Source organism: Lissotriton helveticus, chromosome 9 (assembly GCF_964261635.1).
Source record: "Lissotriton helveticus chromosome 9, aLisHel1.1, whole genome shotgun sequence".
NCBI lineage: Eukaryota > Metazoa > Chordata > Amphibia > Caudata > Salamandridae > Lissotriton > Lissotriton helveticus.
The window spans coordinates 59,830,790-59,851,028 of NC_136070.1; the positions used below are offsets into that span (position 1 = coordinate 59,830,790).

The window sequence follows — 20,239 nt, forward strand, 5'->3', positions numbered from 1 at the left end:
CGGGTTTGGTCACCACCATACTTTGATCACTAACTCCCATAGCCATACCAGGGTGGACAAAATCTAGTTCGAGAGCATTATGGTCGCTATCAACTCTTTCTGCCACCCTAAAGTCAATGATATGCGACCATTCTGAAAGTTGTATAAGGACGTAATCCAAGCGGGACTCCCTTCCCACTCTATTGTAGGTGTGCCTGCTCGGTATATCTGATTTAATACGCCCATTACAGGCTCTGACTCCATGGTTAAGGGTCAGGGCAGTAATCTGTAAGGCTAGAGGTGTCCAGGCTCTGGGAGGAGGTGCCACTACAGGAGGGACCGCCCACCTACCATCCTCTTCCATGGCGAAACCATCCAAGAGGCCTGCTAGGGGCTCGAAGTGTGAATTCAGGTCCCCACCAACCAAGAATGGGGTGCCCCTCGGAATTTCACTGAGGTAAACCGATAGTTCCTCAATGGTGGGTGATTCACGTGTAATGTTGACCGGCCTTGAGTAGACATTTATCAAGGCAAGTCTAGCTGAGTTGGGCCATACCAACAAAACAGCTAGTTTGTCCTCAGATGCCAGTGGGAGACGTACTGCCTGACAGCCCAAATTAAATACAATTAAATAAATTGAATTATTTAATTAATTATAAACAAATTACTTCCCACCCTATTCCCCTATAAACCCACAACACGCTACAGAAAATAAATGAGTAAAATTAACATAGTTAGCAATTAATCAATTAAATAAAATTATTTGGCAATTAAAATTTAATTAATTACCCATAAAAAATTAATTAACAATTAATTCTAAAAAATACCAATATATATTTTTACATATTTAATTAATTATAAAGAAATTACTGCCCACCCAATTCCCCTATAAACCCACAACCCGCTACAGAAAATAAATTAGTGAAATTAACATAATTAGCAATTAATCAATTAATTAAAATTAATTGCCAATTAAAATTTAATTAATTACCAAATATAAATGAATTAACAATTAATTAAAAATGAATGCCAATAAATACATTTACATATTTAATTAATTATAATTAAATTACTTCCCACCCTATTCCCCTATAAACCCACAACCCGCTACAGAATTAAATTACGCAAAAATTAAAAAAACAAAATTCATTAATTAAAATTAATTACAACATAAATACACACTTTTCACACATATAATAACATAAAAACCACTATAAAAAATTCGATATCATTAAAAATTCGATAATTTTAATAACCTATATTATATACTTCGATATTTTAACTTTCTATATTTTTAACATTCGATATTACATTACTTACCTTAAAAACGATATTGTTGATGTCTATATTCTGTCCATTCGATATTTTGTCCATTCTATATTTTAAACTCGATATTATGTCCATTCGATATTTTTTACTCGATATTTTGACTGTTTAACGTTTAAATTTACTGGGTTTACTTGCCTGACGATGAAAAATGGTTTGATTATATAAAAGGTACGAATGCTGGAGCATTGGAGTTGAATGTAAGTCATTAATTTTGTCTTCAACACAGACAGCTAAAAGCTTGTCTGTAAGCGATATTTAAAAATGAAATCAAAACATTGACTGACACTTCCTTGTCATATTGCACTTGGAAGTTGAAATGTTTTCCTGGTCCCCAAGAATAAATGTGGTTTTATCATCAGCCTTTACTGGCACCCAGTAACTACTTTGTGATGGTTAATATATAGGGGTGCTTGATGGAACATTCAATCCAAATCACCAAGACAGCACACTGCCACTTCGAGTGTATAGGCAGAGAAGAAGGCCAAATAAAATCTACGAAGTTAAAGCACAAAAGCAAGGGTTCAGACACGCCCTATGCCCAATACCTGGGGGTCTAGTCATTCCCTCAATTGTTAGGAAATCCCTGGATGATGAACATGCACAAGGAGGCAGACCAGAGCAGAGTGAGAGTTATTAGAAAGTCACATTACTGTAGTTTTGCAGCTCAGGTGATGATTGTTGTGACCTCTGAACTGTTGCTCCTTCATGCATTTCACAAACATGTCATCTAGGGACTTTGCGTGGTGTACATACAACTCTGCTGCCACCAGGTGAATTACAGAATGTACTGCAAACGTGGAAAAATGACTTTGGGGTTCATTGAGAGTTTTACTGCCCCTCTCTCAGTCCAACAGGACAGAAGAACAATTTACTCCGCTGCCCTTGCATAAGTCCAACTGCCATATTTAGAGATCTCTGTCAGGCAGACAGAAATTTCTGTGCGTTCAGAGTATCCACTACCTTTACATCCCCTCTGAAGGCACCAAAGCTTTTCTGAGTGGCTGGACACCTTGTTTAATTTGTCCGCTCACCAAAAGTGGGAGTTTGTTTTTGGAAAGGAGAAAATTAAATGTCCCTGAATACTGAGAGTTTTCTCCCCTCACTTGGGGGTGGGGGATTGCTTTCCTTTTCAGGACCAACATGATGTTTATGGCAGTCCCATACAAGTAAAAAGTATGTGAGAACATACACCCTAGACATATTGGATCGACATATATACTTAGATCAAAGGCCCGATGTCCTTGGGGCTGTCAGTCTAGGGTTTCAAATGGCAGAGCCAGTGGGGACTCTGCCAGCGGAAACTGATGGTTCGCTGCACTCTAAATAGAGTGAGTGAACTGGGAGTTTGTGGCAGAGTACCCTCTTTGCCTGACTCAGTTCTCAGTTCTGTGTCCTAAAGGACAGGGCAAGAAAAAAACTATTAATGAAGCCTACAGCAGGTCTTTAAACATTTATGCTGAGTATTACTCTCTTCGGTAAAAAAAAAATTGGCTAAAGCAATAGGTTTGATTTTACACAGCAAATTCCGACATGAACAAATGCCCACAGACGTTGCTAAGGTAGGTGTGTCAGGTGAATTGTGACAGGGAGGGTGGGGTCAGGAAAGTATTCCCTGAGAGCAAGGTGTTTATGAGAGAGAGAGAAGGGAGAGATAGAGGGAAAGGGAGAGAGAGAGAGAGGGAGAGAGAGAGAAAGAGAGAGAGAGACTAGATTTCAGACTTTGCATCATACATAGCATGTGGTAATCAAACTTTTGAAGTTAAACATTCCATCTTGAGGAGTGGAATGGAGATTTGTGTTCTGATAAGTAGTACATGGCTGTAATGTAGTATGAGGTTAGTAATCTAATATCTCATATGAGTCATACCTATGGGTGATAACCTAAATTATACAAAAAGGTGATGGATAGAATGCTTGAATTAATTTCAGCCACTGATAATCGCTTGGGGACGCATCCCAGCCCATCCTTATTTTACATACCATTCCACATCAGTTTGTACTCATCCATAAGCTGGGGTGGCTCCTCCTCAATGGCGGAGGAGTGTTGCCCCACTGGTGGAGCCAGTAGCTAAAAAACAAAACAATACTTGATTATCGTTTTATTTGAAGCAGCTGGCTCAGCCAGCGTGTGCCGGGAGGTGTGGGGCTGGGGCATGGGATGGGGGTAGGAGGACTCTCTACATGCGCATATGTGTTTGGCCGTCCGTACCAGGCCGACCAAAACACACATGCGCATTAGGTTTCTCTGCACTGAGCAGCCAGGCTGGAGAAACTCCACAGACTCCCTGACCTGAGCAGAGCAGAGAATCTTTTCAGCCACCTCAGGCCAATCCCTGCTCTGCTATGCAGCGCAGGGATTGGACAGATAGTCTGATGCAGCCCCAGTGCCTGCTGGGACATGGCAGACGAAACACCTTGCGGAATGCGGCCGGCAACGTAAGGTACGTTTTTTCTTTTTTATTATACTCCTCCTGTGCTTCTCCTCCCACGCATCCCTCTCCCCCGCCCCACTACCTTTTGTATGTGGCAGCCGCCACTTACCATAAGCAAATCAGTTTTGATCCTGCTCCAATGAGAACAGCCCAGCCTGTACTGTGAGGTCAGGTCCTCCCTTAACTGGAACACAAGCAACTTGGACCAGGTTTGCCAAGAATAGGGCTAATCAGTCAAGTATAGCTTAGTCCCAGTGACACAGTGTGCATGGGATCTTTACCAGGGCGAAAAATTAACGTATGTAAAAAATTACGGAAGAATGCTTAAAGGAATCTCAGCCTCCGTTAATCACTCGAGGCCACATCCCAGTAAATTTTTATTTTGCACACCCTGCCACTTCAATTTGGACCTAGTCATATGCAAATCAGTCATGATCTTGTGCCAGTGGGAAAAGTCAAGCTTGAATGCCAGCCCAGGTCCTCCCTGAACTGGAACACAAGCAATCTAGGACTGGTTTCTGCATAGTGGGAAATAATGATAGACTGGAGTGCAGACTGAGTAGTTACCAGTTCCTGCGATTAATTCAAACATTCCATCCATCACCTTGTTGTTGTTGCAGTTGCCACCCCAAGTGTGACTGGTATGCCCAGCCATGGGTCTGTACTCACTGTGTCACTGGAGCCAAGAGACTTGGATTATTTGTGTCTGATTTAAGGAGGACCTGGTCTCGCAGCTCAGGCTGGACTGTTCCTATTGGAGCTGGGTGAAGACTGATTTGCAAATGGCTGGGTCCAAGCTGAGATGGTATGGTGGGCGAAATACGATGGGAATGGGATGCGGCCCCAAGCGACTGTCAGTGGTGAGATTAATTCAAGCATTGCATCCATCATCTAGTTGCTTATACCTAAGGGTAGCAGAATCCTTCTGTGAAAAGTCTGTGTACTGTTGTTTTGAAAGTGGGTGAGGCTTTTATGAAGGGGCGATAATAGCTACTGCGCTAGCTGTAAGTTGCTTCCTTAACAGTATTTTGACCTGTGTCAGTTTACAAGTAGCTATGTTCCTAGTTACTCCAGTATTGGAGCTTTCATAGATTCACATGCCTGAATCATTCCCCGTCGTCAAGACGGGAGTCTCCGGTACATAAAAAAGCAATGTTTAGCAGTATGGCAAACTGAAAAGAGGCCTAGGGCCATTTACCTTTTGCAACCCATAACTTTTGTTATGTAAAAGAGACCAAACTTTTCCCTGAACCAATCGAAGCTCCTCACCCTCTAGAACCCTCCTGAGAGAACCTTTTGCCCCTCAGATTTTCTACCGCACATTGTGCAAGGAAGTCTCCTTTGAGCTCTGCTCAAACTCTTCATTTGCTACTCAATCTGGTTGGATTTGAGAGTTTATTTTTTCAGATATAATTATTTGAATTGCTACCTTCTATTTCTCCAACTTTTACAATGGCTGACAAGGAGAAAAAGGGTTTATTTAGAGCCTGTCTCACCTGTTCGAAGAAAAGGCTCTATACAGACGACCCTCATAAGGATTGCATCTACTGCCTTTATCCAGACCATCAGGCAAAGGATTGTAAGGTATGTCATACCTTTTCAGATAAAACTTTGAGGGATCGTGAAGGAAGGCTGTTACTATGGCTTCAAAAACTTAAAGCCAAGAAGGAAGTCATGTCTAGTGACAGTGAGGAGGAGTCCTCATCTTCTAGGAGATCTAAAAAAAGAAGCAGATCTCCGCAGGCTCATACCTCAGGGGAAAGACCTGAGAAGGCCCTTAAAATGCAAACCACCAGGGTCTTCTGGGCGCAGTCCATCTAAATCTCCTCCAGGCAAGGAAAAATGGAGCAAGGGTCATACTTTGGGGGTAAAACATGCCAAAAGAACAAGTTTAGAGCCCTCAAAATCATCACCCACTAAGGTCAAACATTCTGTCAAGAAGCCGGCCTCAACACCTCCTGAGGGAAGAATGGAGAAATCGACACCAACGACGGGAGGGTCGACGAAGAAAATGAAGTTGTCGTCGACAAAATCTGAGGTAAAACTTACTTCTAAGTCTTTACCACCGTCGGCGGTACCACCGTCGGCGGGACCACCGTCGACAATCTGTGGCGACGATGACGACAATGACTACGCCGACGATCGCGTCGTCGACGGGAGCTACCATGGGATCGTCGACAGCAACGACGACGACAGTAACAGCAACGTCGACAGTAGCGTCGACGACCATGATATCGTCGATAGGAAATAAAACAGAAAAACCTTTTTTTGCCAGGAAAACCCAGAACATACCTCGCCAAGTAAGGTGACACCTCTGGTACCATCTCACCTTTTGGAAGAAGAGGAGTCAGAAGAAGGGCAGGATGATGGTGGGCCTTTTGGCTACACTAGTAGCCCGTCGCAATTACAAGTAAAGTACCAAACAGATGACTCAGAAGATGAATATGAGGGGTTTCAAAATTGCCCCCAACAACAATACCACCAAGAGTATCAGGAGGAAATGGTGAGTGTTCCATCTTCATTACTAACGGATCTGCAGTTCATGCTAGAGGATTATAAAAAGAGACATCCTGTACCGGTCCGCATACCTCTAAAGACTTACCGATAACTACGCCTCAACCACGCTCTATACCAGATACGCCAGCGCGTAGGCGAGAGATCTCACCAGAGCCCTTACCTGGGTCTCCTCCAACAAGATCTCAACAAGAACCAGTGACCACGGATGATGATCAGTAGGAGGGAGAGATAACGGACCCTAGCAGAGAGTGGGACGAATATCTCATTCCGTCGCCTTCTTCTCCTTCACCGAAGCCTGTCGATTCACCACCAGAGGACATCAGTGGTTTTCATAATCTCATGGAGAGAGCCACAAACAGATTCACACTCACCATGGCCACTGACAAAGCAGAATGTTTCTTGTACGACTTCAAGGAACCTTATCGTAAGACAGTTCGGTCCTTGCCGATTGTCGATCATCTATGGAAGGTAGGCCTGAAGGTCACGGAGACACCGGCAACGGTGACTCCGGTACTTGCCAGACTGGACAAAAAATATAAAGTGCCTTCGGATGCTCCAGCTTGTCTTCTAAGCCACCCCAAGCCGGACTCAGTCATAACACAGGCGGCTCAGCAGAAGTCCAGGAATCCATCAGCTCCTATTTCAACGCCTCCAGACAGAGAGGGAAGGAGATTGGATAATGCGGGGAAGAGGTTCTCTTCTATGTCTGCCCTTTTAGTTAGAGCTGTGAATGCCCTGGCCATTTTTGGCAGGTACGATAGGCAGATGTGGTGTTACCTTTCGCCTTACATAGACCGCATCCCAGAGGCTGATCGACAGAAGGTCAGAAAAATTCTGCAAGAGGAAGAGAGGACTTCTGCTGAAGTCATAGATTGCGCTATGGACATAGCAACAACAGCCTTCAGATCGGTAGGAGGAGCAGCAGTCCTACGCAGGCACGGATGGCTTAGAGCAACAGCGTTCAGGCGTTAAGTCCAAAATAAGATCTTGGACCTTCCTTTCAATGGTGAGGATTTATTCGGGTAACATATCAAAAAGTTCCTTTTCAAGGCTCTAAAGGTAGAGGCCAATCATCTTACAGAGGAGGATACCAGCAGGGAAAATATTCGTCTCCACCTCATCTCAGCCCTATCGGCAACAGTATACACAACTCCAGTCAGGAGGCTACACAAAATCTACTCCTAGAGGTAAAGGAGGTCGTCAGGGGAAAGACAACACCCAACGACAATGACAACCTTCAGGATCCGGCTAGACCCATCCCTCTTACGTCACATGTTCCCCTGGGTGGAAAGATTGCTCATTATTTCCAAAATTGGCAGCAAATAACTACGGACCAGTGGGTCCTCCACATAATTCAATTCGGACAGACTCTAGAACTTCTACAACCGTCCCCTTGTACACCGCCAAAACATCAGAAGGTCGTCAGATGCGCCGGGAGATTCGTACAATGCTCCAAAAGGGAGCAATAGAACCGGTGCCGAACTCCTAGAGGGGAAGGGGGTTCTAGTCAGGAAAAAATTTCTCCAATGGCGTCCTTTTCTAGAATTATTCAGGGGAGGTGGTATGGGTTTGGACCTCAGTTCGCAGGCACTCACAAAAGAACACCCAATAAACCATTGCCCAGTCAGTGCCTTTTCTTATAAAAAGGAAAATTAGTTTATTGCACCCACAAATATATAAAGGTTGCAGATGGAAATACCTATTGTGACACCCTCCGTAACAGTTCGGCCCCCTAGTGAGCCAGGTACCCTAAGACAATGTTACGAACCACATACACAAGACACAATACAATGGGGTGTAGCTATTAAAAGGCAATGCCTCTGGCTATGTCAGGGTGTCACCACATTAATAAAACCAGAAACATGTCATAATAAACCAATACAATGCCACTAAAATCATTAAGGATATCACAGTCTTGCAATTATAATAATACCTGTAATGATTCACTGCACAGGGAAAGTTGCTTTGCTACTGGTGCTACACACCAGCCAGGAGTGTTTTTCTTCAGGTCTCCTGGCCTCTAAATTTTGGAATTCATGAGGAGACAGATTTTTACTACTCTTCCTCCTCACAGATGACCTGTCCCATGTCTGGGCGCCTGACACCTGTTCTGGGCCTGGGGACTTCGTAAACAGTAGCAAGGCAAAGTCCCCTCCCTGCTTGCACCCACTTGGCCCCACGGTCTTTCTTGGCCACTTACAGAACAGCTGGGTCAGAGGAAGTCTAATAATAACAACATGTTTTTCCTTTCTGTGTTCTTCTCTATTTATATGATAACTATCATCAGATTTATGCTGAACCCTAAGGAGTCTATTCGGAAAATCTTAATCATTTATTATTAATTTGATGGCAACAGTATTAAAAATTACATATAAATCTTGATGCAATATAGTAACAATTAAAACCACATGATTATAAATGAATACAAATCAGTTCAAAGTTTCAATAAACTCAAATCTCAGAAAAAAAAATTGTTAAGAGATTTTTTTACAGTAATTGTTTCAATCATAGAAAACATTGAAGTGCAGACAAATTATGCAAAAAACATTACATCACTGTAAATTAAAAACAATGCATTACAACACATAATAATGTCCTTATATCGATGCGTTTCGGTGTATCCGGTTTATTTGAAAACACCTTGAATTTGAATTTAAAAAGCTTGTATAGCGCATCATACACCATAACGGTTTCTTGGCGCTTTTGGCAGCATACGGAGCAAAAGAGAAGAGGATCATTAGAGTGGGAAGGCCTGAACAAACAGAAAGGTTTTCAGGCCCTTGCGAAAGAGGGAGTATTGTTTTATCGCTCGGAGATGGTCAGGCAGGGAGTTCCAGAATACAGGGGCCAAGAAGGAAAAGTTGGAACCTCCCCATTTTTTCCTGGTATACCGAGGGACCTGCAAAAGGGACCGATCAGACGAACGAAGGTGTCTAACGTGAACATAGTCGGTTAAAAGAGAAGAAATAAAAGCAGGGGCCGTACCCTGCCGTGCCTGAAAAACCATGCACCCAATCTTGAAAAGAGATCGTTGCCGGACCGGCAACCAGTGCAGTGCCTTCAACAATGGTGTAGAATGGTGAAAACGGGGAAGGCCATACACCAGCCGGGCTGCTTGGTTCTGCACAAGCTGGAGTTTGCGCAGACTATATGCCGGAATGCCGTTGTAGAGGGCATTGGCATAGTCTAGCCGGGAGATCACCAAGGCAGACATGATAAGTTTAAGTGCCAAAGGGGAAAAAAAACGGGAGACAGTGCGGATAGTTCGGAGCATCAGAAAACAAGAAGAAACAACAGAACAGACTTGTGAGTGGAGAGTGAACTGGTTGTTAATTTTTATACCAAGAGTCTTAACCGTAGAAGAGGGAAGGGGAGGGGAACCAAGGGTGGAGGGCCAAAAGGAAGAGTTCCAGGGACTGGAGGAGCCACCAGTGAGCACCAATTCAGTTTTATCTGGATTAAGCTTCAAATGGTTGTGGCTCATCCAGTCCCTGATAAAAATCATAATAGATTGAAAGTTAGAGATAGCGTGAGGGGAAGAAGAGAGATCAAAAACCAGCTGGAGGTCATCCGCATAATTATACACAGCGACCTCCAGCTGCTGAAGTGCAAAGATAAGGGGATAGATATAGAGATTAAACAATAAGGGAGATAGAGAGGAACCTTGGGGAACACCACAAGTGATCTTCAAAGGGGCTGCCATGAAATCTCCCAGCCGAACCGCCTGTGTGCGATCCCGCAGGAAGGACGAGAGCCACACTAGTGCTGAGCCCCCGATTCCCGCCGCTCCGATACGTGAAAGCAAGATGGAATGATCCACCGTATCGAAAGCGGCGGAAAGATCGAGGAGCACCAGTGCTTGATGTTTATTTTGGTCCAGGCCCTCCCTGAGATTGTTTAGGACCGACACCACCACAGCCTCAGTGGAGTGTTTAGGGCGGAAGCCAGCCTGGCAGGACGCCAGGCCTCCCGTAGCCTCAACATGGGTGCTGAGCACCGCGGCGACATGGCGCTCAAGCACCTTACCCAGGTATGGCAGTAAAGAAATAGGCCGATAGTTAGTTGAAATAACTGGATCGGCCCCTGGTTTCTTCAGAATGGGCACAATGGTGGCTACTTTGAGGGCCGGAGTCACAATCCCTTGTGAGAGGGAGCTGTTGAGAAAGGCGATCGGGGGCTGTGTGCAAACTGAATAAATTTGCTGTAAGATACATGCCGGGCAAATGTCAGCAGGAGAACCTGACTTAACTTTGAATAATATTTCCCGGAACCCTGCTTCCGTGATAAGGGGGATTGATGTCAAACAAGGCGGCAGGGTTGGTGGGCAAGGCTCAACATAAGAAACAGAGGGAGGGGGAATGTTGTTTTTGATATTAGTGATTTTATCAATAAAATAAGAATTTAACGAATCACAGAGGGCTTGAGTGGGAGGGGGTTTAGATACGCTCCTATCTGAAAAAGCTAGCTCGTTAACTATTGAGAAAATTTCTCGCGGTTGATTCTCTGCTGTTAAAATTTTTGCTGAGAAATAGATGGTTTTAGTTTCGACGATAGCTTTTTTATATTCCTGCCGCAATGTTAAATAACAGGTTTTCAGATGGGGGCAGTATTCCCTTCTCCAAAGTCTTTCGACACGCCGAAGGGACAGTTTCTTTTCCTTTAAATTAGTATCAAACCATCGGTTCGCCTCCTTAGGTCTTTTAATTGAAATCCGGCGTAGGGGGGCCGCTGAATCGCAGCCTCCCGCAAGCCAGGTGTCAATCCCAATGGCTTGTGCTGACGATGATAAGCCAGCTAAGTCAGGCGTAGAGGCTAGGAGGGAAGATGACAGTGAGATTAGATCGACCCGGTTCCAGTTCCGGGCCCAGATGTTTTTTTCCCGCGAGCTCCTGGCTGGTATACTAAGGTGAAGAGTGAAGAAAATGAAGGCGTGGTCGGACCATGGACAAGGGGATACTGATACAGAGGAAATAGGGTAATTAAGGGACCAAACTTGGTCGAGCACATGTCCACCGGTATGTGTGGGAGCATGAACACGTGAGACAAAGTTTAACGACTGGAGCAGATCGGTAAATTGTTTCGAAGCCTGGCATTCTGACGGATCGTTTGGCCAATAGTTAAAGTCCCCCAATATAAGGATGGAGGCATGGTTGACCGTCAGTGTGGCCACTAGGTCCTGAAAAGCTGTTATAAAGTGAGGAGTGCTCTGGGGGGGCGATAGGTAAGTAAGCAGATAAGAGGAGGGGAAAAAGTATCAGAGCGAGCTACAAAATACTCGACAGAGTCAATAACGGCAGAAGGAAGAAGCTGGAAGTTGTACTCAGCTTTGGCGATAAGCGCCACACCGCCTCCTTTTTTTCCTGCAGGGCGGTCGACCCTAAGGGCCGCATAGGTAAGAGGAAGAGCCGCCAAGAGAGCGGGCAATGATGAATCGCCAAACCACGTCTCCGTTAAACACAAAATATCTGGCTTCTGGGAGTCAAGCAAGATAAATAGGTCCTGGTGGTGTTTCACCGCTGACCTAGTGTTTAATAAAATAAAGGACAGGGAGGAAAGGGGGGAAGGAAGGGGAGGGCAAAACACCGGAATGGAAGGGACAAGGCCGAGGGCGGAGATATTACTACTAATGGCAAGTGGAAGTGGCCACTTACCTTGTAAGAGTTTCAAGGTAGCCGAGCAATAGGTAATAAAAGGGGCAGAATGAGCAGTATAACATGCCCCTAGCCCCGGCCGGCCGCGGACGGGCGCAGACGGGCTTAACTCAGGCGCAACTCCGGCGCGCCTCCGTCGCGCCCGCTGCGCTCGTCCGCTGCGCTGACACATGAGGTACGTATAAGTAGCCCGGTGACCAGGGTGGGCGGGGTCAACAGGGCGGGTAGGGCGGGATTGTTAAAAGACTAATGAAGGGTTTCGCCGCTATTAATCAGCGGAGGCAAGGATCCAGCAGCTAGTAGTCAGCCAGACAGCAAGTAAATAACTTTAAAAATGCGCGTGCCGCCAGCGAGCACGTCCTCTGCCACAGGACAGCTCGAGTTTGGCAGGCGAGAAAAGGCGGAACCTAAGTAGCCCGGTGACCAGGGTGGGCGGGGTCAACAGGGCGGGTAGGGCGGGATTGTTAAAAACTAATGAAGGGTTTCACCGCTATTAATCAGCGGAGGCAAGGATCCAGCAGCTAGTAGTCAGCCAGACAGCAAGTAAATAACTTTAAAAATGCGCGTGCCGCCAGCGAGCACGTCCTCTGCCACAGGACAGCTCGAGTTTGGCAGGCGAGAAAAGGCGGAACCTAAGTAGCCCGGTGACCAGGGTGGGCGGGGTCAACAGGGCGGGTAGGGCGGGATTGTTAAAAGACTAATGAAGGGTTTCGCCGCTATTAATCAGCGGAGGCAAGGATCCAGCAGCTAGTAGTCAGCCAGACAGCAAGTAAATAACTTTAAAAATGCGCGTGCCGCCAGCGAGCACGTCCTCTGCCACAGGACAGCTCGAGTTTGGCAGGCGAGAAAAGGCGGAACCTAAGTAGCCCGGTGACCAGGGTGGGCGGGGTCAACAGGGCGGGTAGGGCGGGATTGTTAAAAGACTAATGAAGGGTTTCGCCGCTATTAATCAGCGGAGGCAAGGATCCAGCAGCTAGTAGTCAGCCAGACAGCAAGTAAATAACTTTAAAAATGCGCGTGCCGCCAGCGAGCACCTTCCTCAGGACAAGTACATTAAAACTGTATATTCTTGACTGTGCCAGCCAACATATCCTTTTCCGCTGGCTAGTGCTCAAAATTTCTGAGAAGGAATATATATAATGGTTCCTTCTACCTCCATATAAGTAAGGTCTCAGGTTTTTTGATATAAGATGGACTTCATAAACTTCCCACTTTCCGTAGTCTATGGTGCTGACGTTTCTTTTATTAATTTTCAGACCTTCAGTTCTGACAGCTAGTATTGGTTTTCATGTCCAACCATTTGCATAAAGTTACTGTCCTTCTTAAAAATTCCCTCGTGGGGTTGATATTGTTAAAATCTGGGAGCCTGTTCGGTATCCCACTTTCTCCAAAGCATCCACCTCCTTTATAAATGTAGCGTGACACTCATTCCTCCAAGACGCATAACATCTGCCGAAACGGGGTTCTGTTCGTAAATGAAAAGAGGAAGTCTAGGTCTCCATGTATATGGAGGTTATGTTCCTAAAGGACCAGTCCACAGAAGATCCAGGGGAACCATCCAAGTACCCACAGGAGGTCAATTCCTTCACTGTCCCCCAGATGGTGCAGGGGGTCCAGCACCATTAGCCTTCAAGAAACAAGCCCTAGTCCCTGGTTGCCAACCGAAAAGAGACATCAGTGAGTTCATCTTTGCAGTGGGTCAAGTGTTTCTCCCTCCTACATTTGGGCATTGCTCTGACATCGCTTCCCCCAAATTCAGACTGTTCTCAAAGGTTTCTCCCTCGTGCAGGGGTGTTTAAGTGGGAGTGAACAGTTTTCTAGAAGCTAAGCACCTCTACCCAATCAGAGGGTAACACATCATCACTCCACTCTTGCCCCCAAACCCCCTGCACTGCATTTTGGGAATTTCCAAGATGGTGCCATCAAGTGGTCTGTTGCATCCTCCGAGAGCCTAATCTCTGCCTCCAACTGACAGAGCTTGCTGGTCCCTTCTCTTCAAAACTTTAAAGAGCAGCCATCCTCTGAATGGCTCTAGAGGTCTGGCTACCCACCTTTGTTTCTGAGGTATTGAGCCTTCCCAGGTGAGGTCTGAAAATAGTTAGCACAAGCAGGTTTCATTTCCCACCCTTTCCTTTCCCCAGAGCAGACCTATTTACTGGCTAACTTGCCCTAGTATGTGAGGTGGCATTTGATCCTCCAGATATCAGAGTAATTAATGTGGCCCTGTGGGTGATTTAAAGACCTGAATGTAATCAGAAACTATGTCATAGAACATTTATAAATCTTGCAAAGCCATAAGGAGTGCAGATATGTCATGTCAGGTCTACATTTAGGCTCCTGATTGACTATAATATGGGTGTCACACTCGTCTTGAGGTATAACTGTGGCAAAACAGTACTTTGGAGTAGTGTTCACTCATAGTATATAGTACAGTAAATCTCTACATACTTCACTGAAGCATTATAGATCTGCATACTCCCTCTAATAACTCACACAGATCTAGAGCCACTTACCAGCATAGTGGAGCTATGAAAAGTGTCCAAATCCAGTCTATCACATGCAATATTTAAAAGGTGGGAGATAATGTAACCACCAGAAAGAATATTACTGAAGGTAAGTAACTTTATTTTTCCTCATACATTCCATTCCTGTTGTCATTAGTCACAGCTAGGTGTTACACAAAGCAATTCTTCTAGCATGGATGAAAGTACGACATTTTAGGGTTGCATGACAGACCGGTTCTTGTGCAAGAACTCCAACACTCAGGTCTATTGTAAAATGTCTGAGCTCCATCATATACTAAGATTTGAAACATTCTGGCTTCTCTTCTAGGGCATACTCATCAATAGTCATAAGCACTGACTAGTCCAGCCCACGTGCGGGGACCCCGGAGCATTAACAATAATATATGCATATATAACCATATATACTTAGGAGATATATATATATATATATATATATGCAAAAAAGATGGAGAGAACTCTGGGTAGTTCTCAAGTTTAGGTGGAAAGCAGCTCCTGTTAGACCACTCTCAACACCAGCGACACTCTAGATCTGCTCACCTCAAATGTCTGTTTTTCTATCAAAGTTTTTAAGCATAGGATTAGCACAGTGCTGTCCACGCCGAGATAGAAAAGGACAAAGTCTTTTGCCATTTATACAGCAAAGTCTTTAAGCATAGTACTAGTACAGTGCTGTCCTTGCCGAGCTGTAAAATGACAAAAGCCATTTATCACTCCAGGCACAATATTACAGCTTTGAATTGGTAAAATACCAACTCAAGCCAACCTGAAATGAGTAAAAGCAACCCCTGACACAGTGTTTCGCTCTAATTAGAGCTCTTGAGAGAGGTATTGCGTTGTCCAGACACAAGGGAGCACCCAGTATTAAGTCAAAACAAAACCCTTTCAGGCATAGAGTGACGCATACATTATGCAAAAAAGATGGAGAGAACTCTGGGTAGTTCTCAAGTTTAGGTGGAAAGCAGCACCTGTTAGAGCACTCTCAACACCAGTGACACTCTAGATCTGCTCACCTCAAATGTCTTATATATATATATATATATAAAATAATATGCATATATCTAGAATATAGACACATGTATATGCATATGCAGCCAGCCTCAACTTCAAAGCTAGGCTCAAATATGCCAATATTGCATTGTATTTTTCACTTGAAAAAAACATCATATAAATAACTTTTCCAAGATATAGAGAAAATGTACTCTCAACTAGTTTGAAGAAAACACAGCCTCTATTTTCACAGAAAAAGGCAAGGTGATAGCAGGCAGATTAGTCTAGAAAGGCTGCATATAGAACACTCAAAGAAAAAACTGGCGCTGTGCCTCCAGAACCTCCAGGCTCCCATCATACCCCACAGGTGACAGTTAGGCCAGGTCTTTCGACATTGTGAAAATATATTCCGTAATAAAACATGGTATTCATTCGGGGAGGAGGGAGGGTTGCTTATGATTTTAATGAGTATACCCCTGGAAGAGAACTAGGATTACAGGTAAGTAACTTATCCTTCTCTGCCAGGGGATACTCATCAATAGTCATAAGCACTGCATTGAGTAGCAAGCCCATCCCTGAACCCAGCGGACGAATACCTGCATAGCAAATATTGAATATTACAATCATCCAAATAAATTCCTCAAGGATGCTTGCCCAAACCGAGCATCCGCTTGAGTATCAGAATCTAAGCAGTAATGGCAGGCAAAGGTGTGAACCGACCGCCATGTAGCTGCTTTACATATCTCTTGAATAGGTAAATTTGTAAGCATAGCCATAATGCGGCTTTACCCCTTGTAGAATGAGCCCTTGGCTTGCCAGTGAGCTGTTTGTGAGCTAGGATAATAGCATAATAATCGTATTAAGGTCCTTCGTCCCTCATTCTAAGTTGCATGGTACTGAAGGGATAAGTTTACCATTCCAATGCAGTAATTCCACCCAGTGCCATGTACTTAGAAGTTAAACCCCAAGAAATGGGGAATGAAAGTGTGGAAGCTTTTTTCCGGTTGTAAAAACCACACAGGGTTTCTAGTTCTGTGGGGTTTAACATGTACATTTACCATCATCTCAGAGCAGATTGTAAACATATGCAGGGACTTCTGGGTGGGGTGGAAGTCGGGGTGGGGCTAGTAATGGAGGAAAGGTATTTTTTCTGGCAGGGGGAGGATTGTATTCTCAGCTGTCAAAAGAAAATTTCGGACTGATGCTTGGCTGCAGCCAAAGCCTTGTGTGAGTACAGCAGGGAAAATTTGAGTCTGGTTTTCCCACACTCGGAGAAACCAGGTGTGGAAAAACCAACCCACTAGGAATCAGGCAGAAGGGAATTCCATGGGGTAACTCGGCTCCGCCTGATTCATACTGAGGGCCTTAATGTTTAATACATGCCCCTTAGCCAGTCCTGTTTCACAGCTGCATGGTGCATGGGCGGAAGCAACAGTGTTGTTTTGACTTGAATGGCATCGTGGTCTTCTTTCAGGCATTCCATTGGAGGAGGAAGAGGAAGAGGAGGAAGATACCTCATGGTCTGGGCGGCTGCGGTCGCTGATATACAAAATCAAGGGTCGACCCATGACTGAAGAGAAAGACCCTGCTGAGGAGGAAGAGCCCATCCCGAGTAAGTCTCACAAGGACTTCTGACAGTCCTCTCGCTCTTGGCATCCAAGCTTGGAAGACCCCATTAAGACTGGGGAGGGGAGTTGGGGGGCGGCACATTCCATTCATGGTATAAAGAGCAGCATACAGGTCCTGTTTTGATACAGTTGTATATTTAACCCCCAATGATACATCTTACACACTTGTCAGATGAGTACGGACATGATATGGAGTTTCAAGGAGAACATTGGTTTTTAGGCAATAGACAGAGTTTCATATGTAAAACAAGCAATACAACAGAGTCCTGACCCATAAATTGCATTAATAAATAAAATAGCAGCCCTGAATATGTTCCTCTCTGTTCATGCCCGACATCTTCTTCCGTTCATAACCGATGCCATGGTTGCTTTGATACTGGCATCATGGCAACAGTCCTTAGTTCTTCTTGGTGATCAGATCAGAGACAGACAGGCCTGGAGACAAATGTGTAAATTGTACAGCACAATCTTTCCCTAAGAGGCTGATAAATTGCTCCCCGCTACCACACTTTCAAACCAATTAGCTCTTTGGCAAACCTTCTCATTGGTCCTATTAGGCAGCCTGTGTGTTTGATGCACAGTGTGCTGGAAGCATCTCACATGTGTAGATCCAAGAGGCTTGCTATCCAGAGTGACTACTCTATCATGGCGTCAAGCAATTGTACAGTCGGTCTCTTCCAGTCTATCAGTAATCCTTAAAAACCAAAGGTTAATCCCCCATGATCCATGCTAATGTCTAAAAGTAAATCTTAATAGGAAAAAGCACCTTATTAGAGTGTCAGCTAAAGACTTTCCTAATACCAGCCTGCGCCACCTCGACCCTTTCCTACCCTGCTCAGGCTTCTGCCCAGCTCTAATATAACACTTCATGTCAGGGCTCAGATTACAAGAACTACTGACATTTGGGAAGAAAAAATAGCTGCTTGCTTATAGCAGCCAAGCCCAGACTTCCAGCTGTCACTGTCCAGGGGCACGTGCAGAGATACCTGGGATCCCACAGACTGAACACAGAAATATGGTCTTGCAATTGAAAAGGCTGTAAGTGTATTTACATACACTGTTTGTTTGCATATTGTAAAGTATTGTGAAGACAGCAGCATGCACGCCTTGACACTGCACCAGGATCTGACGCATAAGGCCTTACTGAGCAATAGAAATAAAAGTATTCGTGCTCCAGTGACATTGGCAAGCACATATGAGTAATTATAGTTGCTACCATAAACAAAGCTGGAGACCAAAGAGAGACAATCCCGGGGCACTGAAGTAGATTTTGGAGGATCGATTTGTTTTGCTGCTATTTTGTATGTATTCTTATATCCACGTGAAGAATGGCCACATATGTCTAACTCCGTGTTCTTCTTCGTGCTGGGGAAACCATGAATCATCCAGCCATTCTGATATGGGTTTAGGTGTAGTTCTGGGTTGTGTCACACCATTACAGAGCCAAAGACTTGATGAAGACTATGGGTGAGTCAACGCCAAGTGCCAGGACCTGCATTGTAAGTTGACACTAGACGCCTACAACTAGGATTCTTTGGTGTGGATTCCTGACTAAAATTGCAGATAAGCGTTCTGAAGAACTACAGACATCAAGGGCCTTATTTACAGTTTGGCTGATAGGTTACTCCGTCACAAACGTGACGTATATCACATCTGCCTTATTATAAGTGGCACATGTAATAAGGCCGGCAGGATATCCCTTGCATTCTTGATGGAGTAACCCCTATCACAAACTCTAAATCAGGCCCCAGAACTTCTCCTAGATTGATTAATGGAATAATTACCTGCAGGTGCTCTATCATAAAATCCCTAAATGGTATGAAACTCTTGACTCTTCTTCGTATTTATGATCATGAGGTAATCAACCAAGGCCTTCTAAGCCAAAGACCCCAGAGTGATATGCCCAGTCCCTTCTCTGTACTTGGGACTAGAACAACATCTGTTTTATGAACTAACTTCAACACAACCTTCACAGGTACGTCCGGTTGGCTGTGTTCTGTTGGCAAAGCATAGGGACAAGGATGGAATTAGGAGACAGAGAGTTGAATTTGGTCGAATAGCAGACCCTGATGATATTGAGAACCCACGTGTCTCATACAATTTTTTTCCAAGCCTTCTTAAAAACATATTTATTTCTTAATTGAGCAGTTCTACTAGAAATGTGACGCACTGTAACACAGTGATAGATTATTAAGTCATTGATGGCAGAATGGTAGACGAGAGACTCGAAGAAGGCACTGGTTGAGTAATACACAAAGTGCATATAGTATATAGTTCACATTGCACATATTTACATTATATATATTACAACTTAAGACATAAGGAGAAGAACAGATATGAACAGAGTCTCTCAGTTGTGAGTCGATTAAACAGCATCTCATTGTGCTAAAGGTCAGCATCCTAACCATTAGATCACATCTCCTGCTTCCCACTAGGTTTAAATCAGCCTGCCCGTCATAGATTAAACAAGTTGCATTGCATTTTGTAGTCATTATACCATAACATGTATCACTAGATAGAGCTGGAAAGCACATCAATTTGCTATATAATAGTCACTATCATTGCTCCAGTTCATCTCTAGTTGTCCCTGCTGGTAGCAGTTCAAACTGGCCTCATTCCTCAGATGGGATTTGTTTGTGCTATACCCTGATGTCCTGCTGTAACGCATCCTCATGGCTCTTTGTTTTTCTATTTTCCTATCTTACAGCAACACTGAAAGAGCTTATTTCACAGACCATGGTACACTGGGCACAGGAGGACCATCTCCAGGACCCAGATCTGGTGCGACTCATGTACAGCCTCTTGCGTCGACAGTACGATGGTATTGGGGAACAGCTGAGGGCCATGAGGAAGACCTACACGATCAGCGCTGCCTCAGTCCAGGATTCCATTAACCTTCTAGACTCCCTGGGCCAAATTCGTTCTCTTTTGAGTGTCCGGATGGGTAAAGAAGAGGAAGTGCTAATGATACATGGTTTAGGGTAAGGAATCCTCCTCACACCTCTTTGACCACTTATCGTCTCTGTTTGCTGAATGGATATCCCTTCAGTGCTCATTTTTGTTCCCTAAGTTTGTATTTGCTTGTTTACAGATATAGACCTAAAATGTCAATACTTATAAATGACCATAAATGCAGGCACTAGTCACAGCTAAAAACATTTGTCACCACAGGGGATATCTATTCATATTCA

General features: G+C 44.4%; 1 protein-coding gene across 1 annotated transcript in view; it reads left to right on the plus strand.

Annotated features, from left to right (window-relative positions):
* Positions 1–20,239, plus strand: part of RYR3 (ryanodine receptor 3) — a 1,933,484-nt gene that overhangs the window by 949,000 nt on the left and 964,245 nt on the right. Inside the window, exons 38-39 of the mRNA XM_078661960.1 lie at positions 16,895–17,032; positions 19,756–20,029. Of these exons, the coding sequence (XP_078518086.1) occupies positions 16,895–17,032; positions 19,756–20,029 (412 nt within the window). The remainder of the gene's footprint in view (positions 1–16,894; positions 17,033–19,755; positions 20,030–20,239) is intronic.